Below are 22,809 nucleotides of genomic sequence, written 5' to 3' on the forward strand. Positions count from 1 at the left end.
GCCAGTCCCTGATCTAGACTGGTACCGAAGAGGTCATCAGGGTGAAATAGGAGGATGGCGTCTCTCAATAGCCCTCAGCCCCAAGAATGCCTGAGATTGACTTCTAGATTCCCAGGCTGGCTGCAGCTGCCATAGCTCCTCATGGGGCTTTGCTGGGACCTTCACAGGTAGAGGAACACAGCTGCTGGGTGCCAACTGTCCCCTCATCTTTGAGAAATGTCATCTAGTCCTCCAGGCTCCAAGCCTGGGAGAAATATAAGATTGCTCCTCAAAGAAAGCCTTTGGTCCCCTGCTTTAAATAGCAGTTTTCTTAAAAAAGATTTTTATGACAGCAAATATACTCAGCATTCTATATTGTTTATAACATTTAAAAAATCAATACAGCAGAAGATCTAGCCCAGTGCCTGCACAAAATACATGTTGAAATATGTTAATTTTGATGAAAGGTACCGTCGTTTCATTATCAAAACAATCCAGGGATACGGATGTCGTTACTAGTATAATTTTATAGCAGCAAAAGTTAAAATTTTTCTTTAGAGAGGTGGGGCTGGGTTGAGAGCTCCTATCTGCTGATTCTAGATCTAAAAGGTTTGAAAGGGGCTCAAAAGAGGCTGTTTTTTGAAGATTATCAATGGATTCCTACATCTTTTCCTGCCTCTGTTATGGAATCTTCAAGGCCTTATTTTTGATTCTACAGACATTCTATTATGCATTTCCACGTGTGTGTGTGTGTGTGTGTGTGTGTGTATCTGTTGAGAGCCTTAAAGGTAGCAAGAACTTGGGTGTCAAGAGCCGGAGACAAGAGAAGCGAAGAGAGTGAGCCCAACATTCAGTGCTGTTTTTACTCTTGAAGCATTTGCCAAATCATGTTCAACAGAAATCAGCAGGTAAGAGGCTAATGTGCTGTGCAGACTTCAGGCAGTTCCATGGAGCTGGAGGAAAATACTGGAGTTCATGCCCATCCAAGAGGAGGGGCCCTGGTAAGCATCCCAGGCTTTCAGTCGGCACTTCAAAGAGCTAGTCCCTTGGCACATGGATAAACTTGAAACAGACCAGCTTCTAAAAGGACTGAAGCCCTGCTTTAATTGGTTTGATTCTTGCTTAGGTTAAGGTGATCTGCCCCAACCCAGCTGCCTGCCAAAAGCAAAAAAGTAAAGCCTTTAGGAGGAAGATGGCACCATCCCAGAACATAAAATTATCTCTCAAATTTTTTATATATAATGACTGGATTTCAATTTAAAAAAATTATCAGGAGACAACACCAAATAATCAAAAACCAAGAGAGAGGAAAAAAACAAAACAGATAATAGACCAGTGAGAAGTGGTAGACTAATGTGGAATAAATGGGGAATAGCCACGGCTTTGCTAGCCCGATGTTTGGTTTCCAGTTGGGGTGAGAGGTGAACCAATCAGATATTTAATGAGGCAATCCAGGAAAAGAGAAGGGCTGAGGCATGCTCTTTACATCTTCCTGGCTGACTGGGAATCTATGCATGTGCTGCGAAGACCGGAAAGAGCCCCATGTCAGATTAAAGCTAAGAGAAAGTTGAGAATTGGCCGCAACTTCGTGTTCATTCCCCAGCCTACACACAGCTCAATCAACAGAGCCTTACAGGCTCACGGTGTTTGAGCACATCTTCTGCCCAAATCACTACTGATCACTAAACTGTGCAGATCCAGGGGTGACTCCTAGGAGGCCGGGTTAAAAAAATTAAAATAAGACTTAAAAAACTGAGCAAAGACCACAGTGGCTGCACACCATGAGAGAGACAGATTCCACAGTTTAAGTGCAGGCAAGTTACTATAAAACAAACCAAACACCCTCAGAAAAATAGGACAGAATTCAGAATTGCTAAATTTTATTAAACAAGTCCAGTTTTCAACCAAAAGTTACTAGACATGCCGTGAGACTGAAAAGTGAGTCCCATACTCAGGAAAAAAGCAGTCAATGGAAACCAGTTCTGAGTCAGTCCAGATGTTGGATTTTGCAGGCAAAGTCTTCAAAGCAGCTGTTATATATGTTCAAATAATAAAAGAAAAGCATGAAGACTAATGTTTCAATAAATAGAGGCTATATATACACATATTAAAAAAAGGAAATTCCAGAGTTGAAAAGTACAATAATTGAAATGGAATATTTGCTGGGTAGCTCAGAACAGACTTGAGGTGGCAGAAAAAAGAATCAGTAAACTTAGAGATAGAGCTATAGAAAGCACATTCCTGAAAAATCCAGAGGAAAAAGATGGGAGGAAAATAAACAGAGGCTCAGAGATCTGTGGATACTGCCAAGCATACAAACATACAAGTAATATGAGTCCTGAAGAAGCAGAGAGAGAAAAAGGCAGAAGAAGATTTGAAGAAATAATGACTGAAAACTTCCCATGTTTCATGAAAAATATTGAGTCACAGATCAAAGAAGCTAGGAAAAAACCCCAAAACTTTAGGTAGGGAAAACACAAAGAGAATTTTATCTAGACATATCAACTATAATAATTGACGTGTCTATGTGTAGTTCTAAAGCCAAGGAAAAAATCTTGAAGACAGCAGGAGAAAAACAACTTTTCACATACAGGAAACCAACATCATGATTAACGACTGACTTATCATGGGAAACAAAGAAGGCAGTGGAGTGACACATTCAAAATGCTAAAAGGAAATGACCCCAGATGGAAGCATGGCAATATAAGAAGGGTGAAGTAGAGAAAGAATAGATATATAGATAAATCCAAAATAATATTGACTCTATAAAACAGCCCACAGCCTATTTTTGTATGGCTCTCCAGGTAGGAATGGTTTTCACGTTTTTAAAGGTTATTAAAACGAACAAACGAAGAATACATGATAGAGGTAACACATGAGCCACAAAACCTAAAATATTTACCAAATGGCCCTTTCCAGAAAAAGTTTGCCAACCCCAATATAAACAATAAAAATATGGCGTGGGGTTTAAAATATGTGTAACACCTTGCTGTGTGTATGGACTTGGAGTAAATGGAGTTACACTGTTCTGAGAAGGTCTTTCCTTGATGTGGGAAGTGATAAAAGCACTGATTTATATTAGACTTTAGTAAGTCAAGGATGCATGTTACAATCTTAATGCCAAAATAACAAACAGCATATAATCAGCAAGCTAATGTTGGGCAGGGCAGGGTGGTAGAACTGAAACAATAAAATGGAATCCAAAAGAAGGCAAAAAAGGAGGAGAAAAGATCATAGAACAGGTAGGACACATTAAACAATAAATAGTCAGATATCATATTTAAACACAGTTGGGAAGATGAGAAAAGAGAACCTGAGGGGTATATGAGAACCTCCTTCAGTATCTGAAGGCCTGGCCTTCTTCCATGTGGCCCCCAAACCAGGACTGGAACAGTGGAGACAGGTTGCCCCTTGGTAGAACAGTGGAGCTACTCAGACAAGAAAGGGCCGCCCAGGGCGATGGTCCAAGCAGAGGCTGAGGATCATGGTGCCGTGTGGCACACACACTGGGCAGATGTTAGGACTTTGGACACTCTTGATCTTATCAATCTTGTCAAGCCTGTTTCCTCACCCATAAAGTGAGGTTGAACAACCAGAAGGACCTACAACTAGAATATACAACTATGTACTGGGGGGCTTTGGGGAGAAGAAGAAGAAGAAAAAAAGATTGGCACCAGATGTTAGCTCAGGTGCCAATCTTTAAATAAATAAATAAATAAATAAGATGAGGTTGATAATCTCTGCCTCATGGAGTCGCTGTGAGGGTTCAGTGCTCATACACGCAGCACAGCGTCCGATGTACGTGGTGAGGGTGCAGTAATTGGTAGTTACACTATTATGAGTTCAGCATCAAGGAGGTAGTCGGCATAGACTGTCTTTCAGATCCTTCCAGTCTCAACATTCTGGGATTTCCTCATCTAACTAAATGCTCAGAAGTTCATGGTTTTAACTTGATGATAACTGCCTTGGGGTACCACAAAGAGGCTGTGCCTGGAATCTAAATGTGAAGTAGTTAGACCTGAAGACCCAGATGAAAACTTAGGACCCCTGGGTCCTGTCGCCACTGACTCCGGGAGTGACTTGGGCCCTCATTCCAGTTCTCTGCTTCCCCCCAGGTAAATGGGAAGAAAATTCTTGCTTATTCCCACAGCACCCCAAGGCATTGTGGAAGAAATTGTCAAAGCACCTGTGGCATGATTAAGCCCCAACCACAGGATCCTAGGGGAATTCTTCCCTTTCGGAAGGTTGTTTTAGCCTCAAGCTCGTGGATCTATGTACGGCCGAGAACTCCCTTAAAAAGTCCCAGCTCAGTAAGGGAGAAAAACCCTGTATTTTTCCATCCTGATGAGAATGAAGGAGAAAGACATCTGTGCACACTGTGAGAAACAGGTTTGGCTGAGATTAGTCATCCAAGTTGGACAGAGCTGTGACCACTTGGGTCCTGGAATCAACAAAAGGCCACCGGAGCATCAGGCCTTGGCTGGGTTGGGTCACACACAAGTCTCCCTTAGGGAAGCACCTTCTGCAGCAGTGCTTTCAACCCGTCACCTGCTGCCCAGCCCCCACACACAGACGCTCAGATTTGCTTGGGCTGGGCTGGGCTGGGGCTTGAGTATGCTGGGCACCAGCAGCTTTTAAAAGCCCTTTGAGGGGCTGGCCCCATGGCCGAGCGGTTAAGTTCGCGCGCTCCGCTGCAGGCGGCCCAGTGTTTCGTTGGTTCGAATCCTGGGCGCGGACATGACACTGCTCATCAAACCACGCTGAGGCAGCGTCCCACATGCCACAACTAGAAGGACCCACATCGAAGAATATACAACTATGTACCGGGGGGCTTTGAGGAGAAAAAGGAAAAAATAAAATCTTAAAAAAAAAAAAAAAAAAAAAGCCCTTTGAGTGATGTTCATGTGCTTCCATGCTCCGAGGTCAAGGGCCCTGACTCTTCAAGAAAATTCAGCTGTGTTAGCCTAACAACTGGCCAGGGGTAGGTAGGGTGATTTCAAAAGCAAAATCAAAACAGCTCATGCACTATTAGTAGATTTCCTTTATGTTTTTCCAATTATACTGTGTCTGGAGCACAATTTTCCACCCCTGTCCCTGCCCTGAGGAAAGACAGCCATTTGTGACCTGGATCAAGCCTTAATCTCTCTGAACCTTGACTTCTTCATCTATAAAATGGGGATAAGACTGGCTTCCCTGCCTTCTTGATGGGGTTGTTGTGAGGATCAAAGAACAGGAAAGTGCTGTGTCACTAGGAGAGGGCTGTGCACACGCTACGGGTGACCTGTCTCCCTGGATGAAAGGCAGGAGCTTGCCCTGGGCAGTGGGGAGGACTGTCAAGGCCAACACATGTGGAATTGAGGCCACTCTTCAGCGTGCATTAAATTCTTGGGCTCTTTGAAAAGTGTAACATCCTCACAGCATCTCTAAAGGGTAACTAGAGGCAGGATTTATGACCCTGTTGGCATTTTCACAGGCTCAGAGAGGCTGGGCGACTTCCACCAGCTCAGACAGACCACATCAACAAGGGTAGGGCAGGCCTCGTGTCAGCACTGCCATCCACTCAGCAGGGGTGGTCCTGGTGAGCTGGGAAGGAGAGGCTCCAAGTCGGCCGGTGTTTGTCCCCTGTGCTCTTGGGGATTGTAAGCAAGTCTTTGGGGCTTTATCTGTCACTCATGCAGCACTTCATTCCCATTCACACCCAGGGCCTGTGGGATGCTGCTGTTGACCTGTGAGCAGGCACTGCACGTGACTACCTGTAGGTGCTGAGTCAGAAACCATGAGTCACGATGGCTGCTGCTCCAGCACCAGAATTCCTGGTGCTCCAAGGAGCGTGTATGTTAGCGTCCCGTCAGTGTGATGCCTGGGCAGTCACATGCCACAGTCAGTGGAAAGTGACACTGAGGGCCAGAAAACTTTTCTGGGGTAGCTAGACTGACCTCTGAATGTTTGTCTTAGAATTCTAGAATGGCCCATGTGGGCGGATGTTTGAGGTCATCTCATTTAATACCTCAGGAAACTAAGACCCACAGAGGTTAGCACACTTGCCAAAGACCACTCAGCAAGTTACTAAAAGAGCCATGTGTGGAACTTGATTCTCCTTAACCTAGTCTGGAATGCTTTCCTTGGGACCAGTCTTTTTAGAAGAAAGTTACAAAAAGGCTTGTTATGTGCATTGTTCTATAGGCTGAATTCCCAGCACATGGAAACCTATTCTTTTGCCATGTCTACAAGACCAGTGTTTCCAGCTGCCCTTACCCATCAGTCAATCTAGAGTCATTATCAGAATGCCAATGAATGCTGTAGGATTAATACCATCATGACCTTTTGGTAGACATAACTTCTAGTCTGATGAGATTACAAAAATCATCAGAGACAATTTGGAAATTCCCAAACTACCATTCTCTAACTATTCCATGTCCTGTGCTGAGGACCACAGGGAGACACCAGCACCCATTACGGATTCCATTCCAAGCAGAGACCAGTGCGCCCTCCTGTCTCTATCCCGATGCTCTTCCAATATCAAGCATCATACACTCTGTGCCCCAAGAGAGGGAAGAAGGCTCTCAGGAGCATCCTAACAGGAGAGAGCATATTCAAAGTTTCTTGAGATTTTGCCCTTGGCTCATTGTATGACCTCAGACAAGGAATGCTCTGCTTTTAGATTGTATTTTCCTCAACTTCCTCATGGGGACAATCGAGGCAGAACCGGAGCCAAGAAGGAACAACCTGAAGAAGAGAGTCCCAGGATGAAGGTGAACAAGTGGTACCTTGGCGATGGCAGGCCAGAGCCCTGATCCCTCTTATACTAGTATCTTCCACCATCACTCGCAGCTCCAGCTTTGCCTTGGCCACCATGGGTCAGAACTTTAAAGGGGACCAGGGAGCCCTAAAGCTGGATAGGGGCAGTAGCAACGATTAGTGAGCTCCAATAGGAGGGGAATCTCAGGGAACTGTGTGGAGCCCTCACAGTCTCCCCCATTAGGAAGGTTTCCTTCCAGAGACAACTGGAAGGTTCTGGCATGAAGAAGGGCGCATTGCCTGAGGACCACTATTTCTCACTGAGATGCAAGAATGAAGAGCAAATGGCTACCTAAGGCAAGAGAAAAGCACTCGGCCTTCCCAGAGCACAGCAAACTCCCTGCTGGGCCTCTTTCTAGGAGTGAGGCACACTGATTCACCAGTGTGTTGCCTCTTCCAACTCATGACTTTTCATGTCTGAAGCTAGCAGACTCACCTTGCCCAAAATACCACTTGTATTAGGCCACTCCTCTGCTGAAGAATCTTTAATAGCTCCCTACTTCCCACCACAGCAAACCCAAATTCTAGGCGTGCTGGGTGACCATGGGCCAGTCGCTTAACCTCTGTAGCGTTCAGTTTTTGTAAATGTAAAATAAAAGATTTGGACTAAATCATTTTAGAAGTCTCTGTAAACCAAAAGACACTATGATAATCTCTATTCTTCTCGTTTGGGGATTTCAAAATTCCACTTTATCTAACTCGTCACCTCCCCCAACACCAACCCTGCACTCCAGTCAGGCAGGCCTGCTCCCAGCTCCTCAAACCCATCTTGTGGAGCCCCCACTTGACCTGTGGGCATGCTGCTCCCTGCCCTTGCATGCCCTCCTGCCTCCTCTGTGTTTCTCTCAACCCCACTCATCCTTCAGCACTCAATCGAGTTTCACCGCCCGCGTGAAACTTCTCAACCCACATTCATCTCTCAGTTCTCTGAATCCTATTGCTTTTCTTATAACTACTTGCACGTATTTTGGTACTTAATTCTTCTCCAGTGATTTTATGCAGATCAGTTCTCTTTCCCCAGAGGGTTCCTTACATCTGGTTTATTATCTACCAGGCAGGCTCAGCCCACCTCGGTTCTTAGAAGGGTGCTCCGACAGTTAACTGACAGTAGCAAAAATGCAACTTGATGAAAATGATGATTGACAATAAAGTCCTAAAAATCTACAAGGTACAGATGACATGCCAGGAAAGTAGGACTCCGGAGCCCCCAGAGAAAATCCCATACCTGTGCTTGCGGCTCCGAGTAGGAATTTGGAGGCATGTGCGAGTTGGAGTGGGGGTGGGATGGGGATTGAAGCATCTGACGTAGATGAGGGAGACTCCCACCAGAGTTCCAGGGGTGGCTCTGCCAGCAACTAGATATGAGACTCCAGCAACTCCCTGCCCTCTCTTGTCAATCACTGGAAGGACTTGGGCCCCCAGAAGTTCTCCAACATTGCTTTCTAGTCTTATTTGGAAAGACAGTATTTCTAGAAGGCCAGACTGGCCACCTCCAGGAAGGACTCTAGGCCCTTGTAAAACAGACGCTGACTGACTTTACTTGTTCTGACACTGACAGAGGTATTCTTTTCCTCACACAGTGAGTTCACCCAGCTCCCACGTTTACTTTGCAGTGACAGGCCTGGAATGGGAGCATTGCCAAGGCAACGAGTGTTCATTCATTAGCATGACGACCTCCTGGGGAACTTCTGACCCATTCCAGGAAAATCAAATTCTAGCGAAAATGGTATTTTTTTTCAGAAACAGTGATTTATTGCCAATTTGCTTTTGCCAATTGCAGTTTGGAGATAATGATATTTTAGTGTTATAAACCCAAACTTTCAGAACAGGAATCTGTTTTCATATGTGTTGTTTGTTGAGCCCATTTTAAAGTGTAAATAAAAGCCCAGTTGTGATTCTTTCCTCCCTCGGGCTCGACTGTAATGCAGGTGGTAGTAGAAGGCCCTGGCTCCAGACACAGACTCAGGACTGAATTTTGGCTCCTGTACTTATTAGCTGGATGACCTTGAGCAGGTTATTTTTGAGTCTCAGTTTTCTCATCTGTAAAATGGGGACAATAGTGCATCCTTCTTAAAGGGAAGTTGTTATATGTGTACAGTGCTTAGCATGGGGCTGGGCTGTTCTAGAGACCCTCACACTATGAGTCTAGTTTGAAGAGATCCTCGAATGGTAATGTCCCCAGTGCCTGACAGGATGACATTTATACAGTCTCTGAAGACAGATGTCTTCATCCTAGGCCTCAAAGAACCTCACAAATAATTTTTCAAGGAGTCTGAGCAGCACACAATAGAAAATAGCCGAGCACAGAAAGAAACAAGGTATCCAGAAGCAAGAATTAGCAGGAAAAAATAGAGCAGAAACAGATCAAAGACTTCGGATACTGAAATTATCAGATAAAAATTATAAAACTACTACGTTTAAAAATGGAAGTAGACCATCATCTTACACCATCACAAAAATTAACTCAAAATGGATTGAATGTAAGACTTGAAAGTAAGACCCGAAACCATAAAATTCTTAGAAGAAAACATAGGCAGTATGTTCTTTGACGCTGGTCTTAACAGTATCTTTTTGAATATCTTATCTCCTCAGGAAGAGAAAGAAAAGAAAAATTAAACAAATGGGATTACATCAAACTAAAAACCTTCTGCAAGGCAAAGGAAACCATCAACAAAATGAAAAGACAACCTACCAATGGGGAGTTAATATACAAAATATATAAAGAACTTACACAACTCAACAACAACAAAAAAACCCAATTAAAAACTGGGCAGAGGGGGCCCAGCCCTGTGGCCAAGTGGTTGGAGTTTCGTGTGCTCTGCTTCAGTGGCCTGAGTTCATGGGTTAGGATCCCAGGCACGGACATACTCCACTCATCGGCCATGCTGTGGAGGCATCCCACATGCAAAGTAGAGGAAGATTGGCACAGATGTTAGCACATGGCTACTCTTCCTCAAGCCAAAAAAAAAAAAAAAAAAAAAGAGGAAAATTGGCAACCTTCCTCACCAAAAAGGAAAGAAGAGCAGAGGATCTGAACAGACATTTTTCCCAAGAAGATATATAGATGGCCAACAGGGACATGAAAAGATGTTCAACATCACTAATTATTAGGAAAATTCAAATCAAAACCACAAGGAGATATCACCTCATGCCTGTCAGAATGGCTGCTATTAAAAAGACAAGAAATAACAAGTGTTGGAGAAGACGTGGAGAAAATAGAACCCTCATACACTGCTGGTGGGAATGTAAACTGGTGTAGCTACTATGGAAAACAGTATGGAGATACCTCACAAAGTTAAAAATAGAATAACCATCTGATCCAGCCATTCCACTTCTGGGTATTTATCCAAAGAACATGAAAACATAAATTCAGAAAGATATATGCACCCCTATGTTCATTGCAGCATTATTCACAATAGCCAAGACTTGGAAACAGCCTAAATGCCCACTGATGGATGAATGGATAAAGAAGATGTGGTACATATATTTGTATGGTATATATGGTACACACACACACACACACACACACACACACACACAGTGGAATACTACTCAGCTATAAAAAAGATGCAATCTTGCCATTTGTGACAACATGGATAGACCTTGAGGGTATTATGCTAAGTGAAAAAGTCAGACACAGAAATCCAAATACCGTATAATTTCACTCATATGTGGAAGATAAAACAACAACAACAAACAAATACATAGACACAGAGAATAGATTTGCAGTTACCAGAGGGGAAGAGGAGAGGGGAAGGGCGAAAGGGGTAAAAGGGGCACATATTTACAGTGATGGATGACAACAAGACTTTTGGTGGTGAACACAATGTAGTCTACACAGAAGTCAAAATATAATGGTGTACACGTGAAATTTACACAATGTTTTAAACCAATGTTACCTCAATAAAAAATTAATTAAAAAATAAAAGATAAATGTGAGGATATTTATAGGAACACAAAATTATTTTAAAAAGTAACATTGCGGGGCTGGCCCCGTGGCCGAGTGGTTGGGTTCGCGCGCTCCGCTGCGGGCGGCCCAGTGTTTCGTTGGTTCGAGTCCTGGGCGCGGACATGGCACTGCTCGTCGAACCACGCTGAGGCAGCGTCCCACATGCCGCAACTGGAGGGACCCACAACGAAGAATGCACAGCTATGTACCGGGGGGCTTTGGGGGGAAAAAGGAAAAAATAAAATCTTTAAAAAAAAAAAAAAAGTAACATTGCAAATTTGGTAAAGAACTAAATATAAATTAAATCTGAAAAGTAAAACCAGTTTTCAAAATCTTCAATGATCAGGTTTGATAGCAAATGAGACACAAATGAAAGGATAAATGAGGACATGTCTCATAATAAATTATTAGAATGCAGCATAGAAAGACAAAAAGATGGTTAAATTGGAAGAGAAGCTAACAGGCATGGTATATAAAGTGAGAAAACCAAACAAACATTTAATTGGCACTCCAGAAGAAAAAGAAATGATGGAGAAGCAATTTTTCAAGAGATATTGGCTGAGAATTTTTTTAAAGCTGATGAAAGATATTAGGATTCAAGATTGCTATAAATGCCAAGCAAGATTAATTCACAGGAATTAATGACATGGGAAACAAACCTACAATGTAGACTGTGGTGCACTTTTCCAAAGATGGCCATGGCATTTCCTCCCATCCTGGTTGCCCTTTTGAAACATGACTTTTACCACTCCTCCCCTCCAGAGGTGAAGTCTATTTCCTTTCATTTGAATCTAGGCTATCCCCGAAACTTTCATTGACCAATGGAAGCAGCAGAATGACTCTTGGACCTAAGCATTAAATGGCATTATTGCTTCTATTTTTGCTCTTTTGGGGCCCTGAGTCACCAGGTAAAGAAGCTCAGGCTGTCCATATAGAGAAGGAGGCCATTGGAGGAGCACCAAGACACCCTTGTACCAAATCCCCAGACATGTCACTTTAGATCCTCCTAGTCAATCCTCGACAACACTATGTGGAACAGGAACAAGATGTCCCTTCTGAGCTCTTCCCAAATTGCAGATCCACTGAATTGTTAGTAAATAAAATAATTGCTGTTGTCAATAAGATTTAGAGTAATTTGCTATGCAGCAATAGATAACTATAACACAGAAGATCAGGAAAGTTGAAAATTAGTTCTTTGAAAAGACTAATAAGGTAGGCAAACTCTGACAATATGAATCAAAGGAAAACAGAGAAGTCACAAATAACCAGTAATGGAAACAAAAAGGAGGCATGACTACTGAAGCAACAGACATCAAAAAGATAATAACAGAAAATCATATATAAATTTATGCAAAAAACTTAAATTTACTTGAAATGGACACATTCCTAGAAAAATAAAACTTTCTAAAGTTTACTTAAGAAGAAATTAAAAATGCAAATAATTCTATACCATTAAAAAATTTTCAGTAGGCAAAAATCTACCAAAAAATAATATCCCAGGCCCAGATGGCCTTATTAGTGAGTTCTACTACCAATTAAAGGAAAAAACATAATTCTATCCTTATTAAAAACCTATTCTAGAAAACAGCAAAATAGGAAAACTCCCAAATTCATTTTATGAGAATGTATAACATTGGTATCAAAATCCAACAAGGGCAGTGGAAGAAAAGAAAATTAAAGCTTAATCTCATTCATGAGCACATAATAAAAAAAAATCCTAAAGAAATATTAGCAAACTAAATATAGCAGTATATAAAAACAAAATGCACCATGACCAACTTGATTTTATTCCAGGAATGCATGGATGGTTCAACATTAGCAAATCTATTCATATAATTCAACATAATAATAAATCTAAGGGGAAAAATAATATAATTATTTCCAAGGATGCTGAAAAGACCTCAACAAACTTTAGCATTCATTCCTGATAAAAATAAAAACATTCCAGAAAATAGAAATTTGTGGATACTTCTTTAATGTGAAACACACGAACACACATATATATGTGTAAGTATGTATGATTCCCAAAGGCCATCATCTATGAATGGATATAGTGTAATTTCAGGATATATTGTTAAGTGAAAAAAATCAAAATGCAAAAAAAAGTGTATAGTAGATTATATTTTGTGCAAAAAGGAATAAAACATAAGAATATATATTTTCAGAAAGAAACAGAGAAAGGATATGAAAATAGTGACATTAGTTACCAACAGGGCTAAGAATAAGAACTTCTGTGACTGTATCTTTTCACGTAGTTTTGACTCTTGAACCATGTTAGTGTTTTATATATTCAGAAAATAAAGTAAAATTAACAAGAATGGGAGAAACTCTATAACTGAATACCAAAAGAGACAAACTCAGCTATATGTCAAATAACCACACAGAGAGAACAAAAGAAAAAGACCCAGTCCAAGTGATTTTAAACACAGCATTTTGATTATACACCCTGAGTGGATATATTCTAAGGACTAAAGAACAGCATAGAAATTGTGAGCTTCATTTGTTGACGGCGATGGTGGTGGTGTGGTAATTCCAATATTATGTTGAATGTATCCTAGGATTCAGCAAATGAGTAAATTTATTGATGTTTTTGTGACCCTAATGTGTATTGTGGGAGAAGGACAATACAAATCTGGAATGGGGGAAGGAGATAAAAACCTAATTCTAAGAAAAATTAAAGATATTTACATAAATCCATTTTTTAAAAAAGAAAATTGTTTCTTAACTCTGTCCACTGAGAGGGCTTAGACAAAATGACACTCCAGCAGCAATGAACACTCTAGCACCCAGATCTTGGTTTCTAAACAAAATCCCCTACCAATTGGAACCTTGAAGAAAAAGCTAATTGCATGACTGAGACAGGGAAAATACAAGATTAGCCCAGAATAGCTTGTTCTGTAAAGTTAAAAAGTGCTTAAAAATCAGTGGGGACACAGGAGTCAGCTGGAAGGGTTTTTTCACTGGCCAAATCTGTAATAACTTGAGCATGAAAATGAATAATGACAGGACTAGATTATAACACACTGACTAATAAAAGAATCCAAGTGCATTTTATATTAAAAAGATAAAACGTAAAAAGAGTAGGGAAGAGAAGAGAATCTTCTTTTTATGGAGGGTTGTCAACTAATAACATTACAAGGAATGCTAGACATTTTAAAATCACCATTTTACACTCACCATGGTAATAATCAATTCAGGCAAGAATCGTCAGTGGATGCTCAAACCATTGGGTATAAGAATTGTCACATGATATCACAGTCTTTCCCTACAGATAACTTATAAATCACGTGGGGGAAGATACCGTTACAAGGGTGAAATCCAGCAGGCACCACCTTAACCAAATCATCAAATCTGACATCACCAATAGGGTATTCACCAACATCACGTGTATCCCCTAATGTGACACATCAAGGACACAACAGGATCTCTGTTGTATTTCTGCCCAAAGAGTTTAATCTGATTCTAGCAGTAAAGACACAATTTGGCCAAATCCAAATTGAAGTGCCTACAACAAAAGCCAAGCTAAATTTTTCAGTGACACAAAAGAAAGAAAAAGCCTAAAGAACTGTTCTAGATTAAAAAAGATTGAAGAGGCAGGACAAGTAAATGCAATGTCTTTGGTAAATCTAACAAGCTATGACTGAAAAAATGAACAACATAATAAAAAGCCAGTTAATTTAATTTATCACAATAGCAGATTAAAGTAATAAATCATACGATCATCTCAGTAAGTACAGAAAAAGCATTAGATAAAATTCATCATCCACTCATGACTGAAAAAAAACTCTTAGCAAATTAGGAATAAAATAGAACTTTCTTAGTCTCATAAAGAGTATCTACAGAAAAGTTTGTAGCCAACACCAGACTTATTGATGAAACGTTAAACACTTTCCTTTTGACCTTGGGAATAAGATAAGAATGCCTCCAACCATCACTTCTATGAAAAATTGTAGTGGAGGCAGCGGCCAGTACAATAAGGCAAAAGAAAGAAATGGTATAGAGATTGAAGAGAGCAACAAAACTGTCATTATTGGCAGGATTGTATATATAGAAAATTCAAAAGAATACACAAATAACTTATTAAAATTTGAGTTAATTGGGTTCAAAATCAATATATAAAATCAATTTTATTTCTATATACCAATAACAAACATTTTCAAAATAAAATTTTAAAAATCATTGTATCATACACAAAAATAAATTTAACAAAATACGTGCAAGACCTCAACAGAGAAAACTATAAAACTTCGGGAGGCATTAAAGAAGATCTAAGCACACGCTTATGGTTTGGAATACTCAATGTTGTAAAGATGTCTATTTCCACCAACCTGATTCAGAGAATTCAAAGCAATTTCTATCAAAATTCTAATGGGTTTTTTTTGGGTAGAAATGGACAAACTGATAATAACATTTATATGGAAGTTCAAAGCCAAGTCACTTCCAAAGAAGAAGAAAAAATAGAAAGACTTGCTTTTCCCAAATAATAAAACTTACTATAAAGCTATAGAATTAAGACAATGTGCCATTGGCACAGGGATAGACAAATGGACTAAAAAAGGAGAATTTTGAAACAGATGCAAGAACACAGGAATCCTTAGATGTGAGCAGAGGTGCCTCCGCAGAGCTGTGAGGAAACAACTGACTTTTCAATAAATCATGCTGAGAAAACTACGTATCTACTAGACAAAATATATATAAAATTGGGTTCCTCGCTTATACTAATCATCAAAATCAACCCCAGATCTATTAAAACAAGGTTCAAAGACCCGAATGAGAAAAGCAAATTTATAAAGCTTTTAGAAGGAAATACAGGATAATATCTTCATGACCTCAATGCAGGAGAGGAGTTCTTAAGAACAACACAAAGAGCACAAGCCATAAAGGACAATATTAAAAAGTTTAGAAATGGAGAGACCGAATATACAGACAGTGGCCAGACCATAGATGACAGTAGAGCTCTGACCCACACCTCTGCAGCTGCCCGTCCAGGAAGCTCCCCCACCACCCATGCAGCAATCAGCCCGGCACAGTCAGGACCTGGTCCATGACAGCAGCTTCCAACTCAAGACCAACCAGAGAAAGCCAAATATGTTCCCCAAGTGAATCACTTAAGATGCCTCGCTTCTAGTTAGCCAGCCTCCAGCTTCTCCACGGCAACAGCCTCCAACCAGAGCACACCTGAGCCCCCGCTTTTTCACTATCTGGCTTTCCCACTCCCCTGCCTGCCTTGGAGTCTCTGTCAAATGCAGGTGACCGTGGCTGACTCCCTTGGTATAGCAACCTCTGAATAAATAGCCTCCATTTGTTCTCATCTGGGTGGTCTTCATTTATTTCCCCCAAATTAAGAACTGTGCTCATCTAAAGTCTCCATAAAGAGAATGGAAAGACAAGCTTCAGAGTAGAAGATATTTGCTGTACATTTTACCAAAAAAGAGCAAATGCACAGCATGTATGAAAAACTCCTAAAAATCAATGGGAAAAAGAACAAACCCCTACAAAAATGGGAGACACACTTGAACAGGCACTTCACAGAAGAGGAATTCAAATGGTCACTAAATGTAAAGAAAAAAAGCCCCTCATTAGTAATTAGGAAAATGCACTCACCCTGTGCAGTCAGCATAGCAGCATTATCATTCTCCCCTACTGGCAACTCCCCATCTGGCACCACTCCCACCTTGCACCCTCCCCCTCAGGCTCAGAGAGGGCCACTGACTTGTCCAAGGTAAGCAGCAGGGCTTGGACCCCAGCCAGGCCCAGGCCTCTGCCCCACACCTACTTCTTTCCCTCTGGGGCCTCTAGGGGAAATGCTTCCCACTATGGGCCCAGGCCTCTCATTTGGAGAGGGTGAAAGATTATCTTTAAGGCCCTTTTCTCTTTAAAAGATTCTGCCTTTCTAAGCAAAAGGAAGAAGGAAGAGCCAGGGGTCGAGAGAAGAGAGGCAGAGAGAGATTGTGGCCCAGACACAATCTTCTAATCATTAGCACCAGGAGAATCCAAAACCCTGGCTGGGAGCTCCCTCATTTCAATCAGAGTCAACAGCACTAACGACTGTGGGCAATCCTTTAGAATTTATCATCCTGAATTCTGCCTTCCTCTGTTCTTTTAGCAAAAACAAAACAAAGCCCATAAATAGTAATGATCAAAATGTGCTTATCATTAGTATATCCATTTCAAGGATGAGAAAAAACAACGTTCAGGGAGGTAGACCATGCCCAAGGCCACACAGCACAAAGAACTAGAATCCAGGTCTTAGTGACTCCCGGCACTCACGCTGTTTCCCCCACTGTGGAGCTGTTGCCCTTCTTGAGAGCTGCCTCTCGCCCCACAGCCTTGGGCACTTAAACCTCAGCATTCCAGCCTGTTTGGGTCTGAACTGTGCAACTGTGCTCATGGAAAGGACACGTTCCTCTCCCGAGCTCCGTGCCTAAGCAATGTGGGACACCAGCAGGGCTGACCCATCGGTTGTCCTCTGAGCAAATGGCAGACTTACCTTGGCCCAGAAGCAGGAGCAGCCCCAGGAGGAAAATGTGTGGTCGTAGCCCCATGCCAGAATCCTCCAGGTGTCTCGGGTCTTACATGAACTGTTTCTGCAGATGGATGGGCTGTCACTCTCCCTCCTGCTTTTATGCTCCTCTATTGTCTGATTGTGCACTTGTCATAAATTTTACTGTGTTCACCTTTGAAACGGGGAAGTGGCTGGCTGTAAACGATAAATATTAACATTTAGGCAGAAGAGTTATCGAGATAGATGGGTCAAAGATGGGTAGCGTGTGTTCTAGACAAAGGCACCAAAAGACCAGGACCACACAGCCCCCTTCATATGGCCTTCCAGGAGGGCAGGTGCCCAACAGATTGCCTGTGTCCAAGGACTGGTCTGCTGGGAGGAACGTGGGATTGGAAGTTCGGAAGGGCCACAGCTGTGGGAACCAGGCGGGGCCACTCATACCAGGCTCTGTGGTGTGCTCTTTACATGTGTTAGCACTATTGGCACCTATTATCTATGTAACCTATTAGCAGCTGTGAAAATAACGGAAAAGGTAACCATCAAAAGTGAGAGATGAGCTCCATCGTTTGTTCTTAAATTTTGTTCTCTGATTTTTGCTTCTAAAATGTCCTAAGAGGAAATGTCCTAGAGGAGGGAAGATGCTCCATTTTAATTTTAGCAACAATCAGTAGAGGTGCCTTTTGGGAAAGGTACAGGCTCATGAACTCAAATGTTATAGGGATGCAGTCCATGCCTTACTCAGGAGGCATTTTGGTGACTGCAAAAGCTGAGTTCTTGCTATTGTCCAAGAATCCACAAGGGGGTGCTAGACTAAGCCTCAGCCACAGGGCCTATGAGGATTAAAGCAGCACTGGCCTTGGAAGAGTATTTTCCCAGTTGGGGTTACGACCCATCATTACACCATGAATTTAATTTGGTGGATGATCAGCCCATTTAAAAACATTAAATAGAATATAGAATATCTCAGGATATTGCATAGCGTGAGTGTAAGTAATGTTTGGGAAACTTGTTTCAGCTACATGTGGTGATGTGATATGTATTTCTTAATATGGGTCACAGTTAAAAAAAATTGAAAACCACTACCCCAGAGAGTAGTAAATCAGGTCCACAAAGAAATCTATAGACTTTGGGAAAAGATAACAGAGGTTTGTTTTTCCCTCTGGTTACAGATGCAGCTAGACCAAATTCCCTGGTGCTAGGAGCTAAAGGCAATGCCTGTGATTGATTTTGGGCTTTGTGAAGAAAAATAACTATAAGTTAAACTTTCTAATGGTTCTGAACAGAGAGTGAGTCAAATTGTCCTCCTCTTTCAACAGGGAAAACCTAGTCCTTGGCTCTTGGGTGCGTTCTGCTAATATGATAGAAGTATGTGTCGTCGGTAGCCTGTCATCTAGGACAAGTACCCATTGGGGCCTATTTTACTGAAGACACCCAACTGGCAGAGGAAGGGCCCCTGCCAGAACTGTGAGAGGAGTGGAACCAGAGTACTGTCTATCTCAGAATAATTTGCAGTCATACCAGTAATGAGCTGAGAATTGTCTGCCCCAAGTTTCAGCTTTTCTGAAATATCTCCTGGCCCTCACCACAATGGGCTTGTATGGCTCACTGCCACATGGAAATAGTCCTGTGCTCCTCATGGGCTTCCTGAAGGAGAGGCTAGGCTTTTCTCTTCTGCCTTCTTGGCACCCCCAAAACCCTTCCCTACTGGAGCGCCCACCTCAGTGTCCTGCACATACTGGGCCCTTATCAAATCTTCATTCATTGGTTGAGTGTTCTCCAGGGGCAAAGAGATAACTGGTTTAACCAAGCCTGTATTCTCCAAGACCCTTCCCAGTCACAGAAGGAAAAGGAGGCATGGAGTAGGAATCTCTAAACCCAAATGTTATCCAGACGCCAGTGTTCTCACGTATTCAAAACAAAAGACCTGTGTACACACACACGTGCAAAACATTGTCCAGTGCAAGTAACTGAGTTAATCTGATTTCCCATGGGCAGATGCTCTGCTTATGATCAAAACATTAAAGACAAGAAGAATTTAGTTAAGGAGTGAAAAACTGAGAGACAAAATGAAAAAGGGACCAGCAATTTGTATCCAGAAAAAATATAATTTTCAAATACTATAGACTTATTAATAAAAAGAGAAAGAACAATAGGGTCAATCCCAGCAGAACACACACTCATGAGACCTGGCCTTCCTGTTCTTTGCTATCTCCCAGCAGATAGCACATTCCTGTCATAGCAGGCATTCATTAAAAGTTGGATGAATAAATAAATAAATGAAAGAATAAAAGGAAAGAGACCAAGACTACTGTAAAAAGATCAGCTCAACAGAACAGAACAGAAAATATTAAAGGAATACAAATCATATTTTAGGACAGAAAACTGAGGAAAAAGAGAGAGGTATGTTGCCCCAATGTCATGAAGCATGTTGGGAAGAAACAATAGAGAAGCCACAGTGAGGTTTTCAGCTCATGGCTCTTTCCCAAGGTCACACTGTTATTCTCCCACGTAGTGACTTTCAATCCTGGCTGCACATTGGAACCACCTGGGGAGCTCTTGAGAAAAATATCTGTGCCTAGGCTTTACCCTTAGCGATTCTTTTCTCTTTTTTTTGAGGAAGCCTGGCCCTGAGCTAACATGCATGCCCATCTTCCTCTACTTTATATGTGGGATACCTGCCACAGCATGGTGTGCCAAGTGGAGCCATGTCCGCACCCAGGATCCGAACTGGCAAACCCCGGGCCGCCGAGAAGTGGAACATGCACAGTTAACCGTTGTGCCACCGGGCCGGCCCCTCTCTTAATGATTCTGATTTAACTCGTCTAGGGTGGGACTTGGGCATCAGTCCTTTTTAAAGTTCACTGATGGATTCTGATGTGCTGCCAGTGCTGAGGGACAAAGAGGGCTCCATCTCTGCTGTCACTGACAAGCGGAAGGTCCCCAGGACAAGGTCTGATGCCAGAACAGGCTATTGACAGTTGACAAAGTCAGACTGATGTGGCAGCCTCTCCAGAAAGAAAACCCATGGGAAAACACTGAATAGGACACTGGGACTTATCTCTCAGAGGTCAGGGAGTAGATGAGGAAAGGGTTGGATTCTAGCGCCTGGAGAGGCCCAGTCATTGAGCACCAGGATGCGTAAGCTAAAGTTCCAGATCGACCATGATTCCCCTCGTCACCTGCGGTCATTTCCCTTCGTCGTGTCTTGGTTTCCTGATCTGTGAGATTGACAGCGTGAAGTCCATTCTCTGATGTGCAGCGTGAAGAACAGGCCCATGGCAGTTGGGGAAGGAGTGAGATGAGCTGCCTGCTTCAAGCCCACAGGATACTCGCCCTCCTGCATCAGCCATTACTGCAGAGAAGGGCACTGTGACTTGCTCACCGCCATTTACAGAGGGAGCGTGAGACCCCCCCACAGCACGAGCCCTGACATCCTTCAAGTCACACAGCTACTCTGCCTGTTGGTCCCTCTCTTTTCTCTCCTTCCCACCATCTCCAGACTCTGAGCTCCCCAGACCCTCCAGTGCTTCCCAACCTCTATGCCTCCTAGCACATGGAAGATGGTGATATTCACACAGGGCGACCAGATGAGGCAATTTGTGGTTTGAGGTGATCAGCTGGGGGTCTTGGATAGCCCCAGGTACCTCCTGGCAGTCCTGAAGGGCCAGGGGATCAATGTCTTGGCCCATCTGTAGCCCTTAGTGCTCTGACATCCAAGTGAAGACTTCAATAGCATTCATTGAGCACCGACTAGGTGCCAGGCATCTCGCTAATCAAACTCATAGATGTTCCCTCATTTATACTAGCTATATTCCTCAGGGGTGAAAGGTCTCCACTAAGGTCCCTCCACTAATGAGTTGTAAAAGGAGCTTCTGGTCCAAGTCTTCTGCCTCCATATCCTTTAGTTTCTCCCCGGCGTGACTGAGAGATGGGCCTGGTGATATGGCCTTAAATGCCCTTCCAGAGGAAAGTCGGGGAAGGTTCTGGATTCTGCGTTGGTGGAGGGCAGCCTCTGGCTCATGCATCCAGTTTGGCAGGAAAGTCTGGCAATTTGACCGTTCCCCTCTGGGTGCTGAGTCTGAGGGGACCACCCAGCCTAACCACAACACAGCCCCAGCCTGGGGCACTCGTTCACCTGCAGAGGAAATGTAGTTTCTCCTGGTGGGAGCACCAGAGGCATTGTCCTTGGCACCACCTCAGGAGGACAAGAGAACCAAACAGGAATGCTCTGCGACATCCCAGCTGGGTGAATGCCAGGCTATGACCTCCCCTCCCCTCCTGGGGAGAATCCCACCCAGAGGCAGGAAAGCAACAGCGACTGGGTCAGAACCGGGCAGAGAGCACCTTAACAGCCACCTAGTCAGTTCTTCCCCACCCCCACTGTACAAGAGGAAATTAAAGCAAAACAAGAGGCAGGGCTAGTCTGCAACTAAAGCCCGAGCTAGGTTTTGGATTCCCTGATTCATGATCAGCGCTCTTTTGCACTCATCATGTAAGGCTGAATCACCTTGATCACCTGCTGCAGTGGTATTTTTAATCCAGTTTTACAGATAAGAAACTGAAAACTCAGAGAGGATTAATAACTTGCCCAAGGTTGCTCAGCTACTAAGGGTAGAGCCCCGAGCACGTGCCTTCTCTACCACAGCCCAGGAGTGGCCAAATTCAAGCCATAGAGACCCGGCACAGGCCCTGTCCTGGCACATACCAATATCAACATAAAGCCAGGGCACACCTGTCCATTTTGGGAAGAGGGTTCCCATGGAAACATGCTGGCATGGCCAGCAAGCACTGGCACACAGGAGAAATTCTTCTCTGGACGTTCAAGAGCTGAAAGCCCATGTGGCAGGGCCAGTGGAGTGCTCTGGGGAGAGAACTGGGGAGAGAGTACCCTGCCCATCAAGGGAATCCTGCAGAAACTTCTACTGTGTGGCTCATCTTTCCCTTACTCAAGTCCCTTTGCATCCCGTCTGTGAGAGCTGTGACCTATTCTTCAAATCCAAAGGGAATAACCAAAGTCTCCCAGCCTTTCCTGGGAATCTCACGTGCTTCAGACCACGCTGGGAGGCTCCCAGTTCCCACAGCCCCAGCCATCGCCCGCAGACCCTACATGCCTCCTTGGCCTGCATTCAGAGCAGAGCACCTGCCCAGAAAGCTTCTCCTGGCCTAGGAATCCAGGAAAGAAAGAGTATCTCTCTACCACTGGCCAGGACAGCTTACCAGCTGGGGACGTCCTCCATCCACACTGCCGCTCTGGAATGGGGCCTCTGGGCCTTCCGCTGTGAGGCAGGGGATTGCTGTGGCATGGTGTCATCAGCTTGCTCTATGGCTGGGCTGTCAGTACCCACCAGACACGTGGCGTTAATAGGCTTAGTAATGACGATGATGCACAAATGTGTTTGCTGTGCCAGCTCCAGGCCCAGTGTTGACCTTTGATGGCACTACCTGGGGAGAGAGCTGTGCGAGTGGGTAGGGAGAGGGTGAAGGCTGGCCTCCGTTCCAGGGCCCTGATGCAGATAGGCCTGCCTAGCCAGTGGGGCCGGGCGGACAGATCTGCGCTAAGCTCCAGCCAACAGGACAG

General features: G+C 43.3%; 1 protein-coding gene across 2 annotated transcripts in view; it reads right to left on the reverse strand.

Moving 5' to 3' along the window:
* PLB1 (phospholipase B1) overlaps nucleotides 1–22,549 on the reverse strand; it is a 136,114-nt gene extending 113,565 nt beyond the window's left edge. Inside the window, exons 1-2 of one of the 2 annotated variants that reach the window (XM_014850409.3) lie at nucleotides 22,449–22,549; nucleotides 17,217–17,426 (exon numbers count right to left, since the gene is read on the reverse strand). In XM_014850409.3, coding sequence (XP_014705895.3) covers nucleotides 17,217–17,271 — 55 coding nt within the window. In that variant the 5' untranslated portion in view covers nucleotides 17,272–17,426; nucleotides 22,449–22,549. Of the gene's footprint in view, nucleotides 1–17,216; nucleotides 17,427–20,410; nucleotides 20,560–22,448 lie in introns of those variants that run through there. The other variant, XM_070512367.1, reaches the window with a different exon arrangement.
* Between the last annotated feature and the right edge of the window lie 260 nt (nucleotides 22,550–22,809).

The sequence above is a fragment of the Equus asinus genome, chromosome 6, assembly GCF_041296235.1.
Source record: "Equus asinus isolate D_3611 breed Donkey chromosome 6, EquAss-T2T_v2, whole genome shotgun sequence".
In the NCBI taxonomy this organism is placed as follows: domain Eukaryota; kingdom Metazoa; phylum Chordata; class Mammalia; order Perissodactyla; family Equidae; genus Equus; species Equus asinus.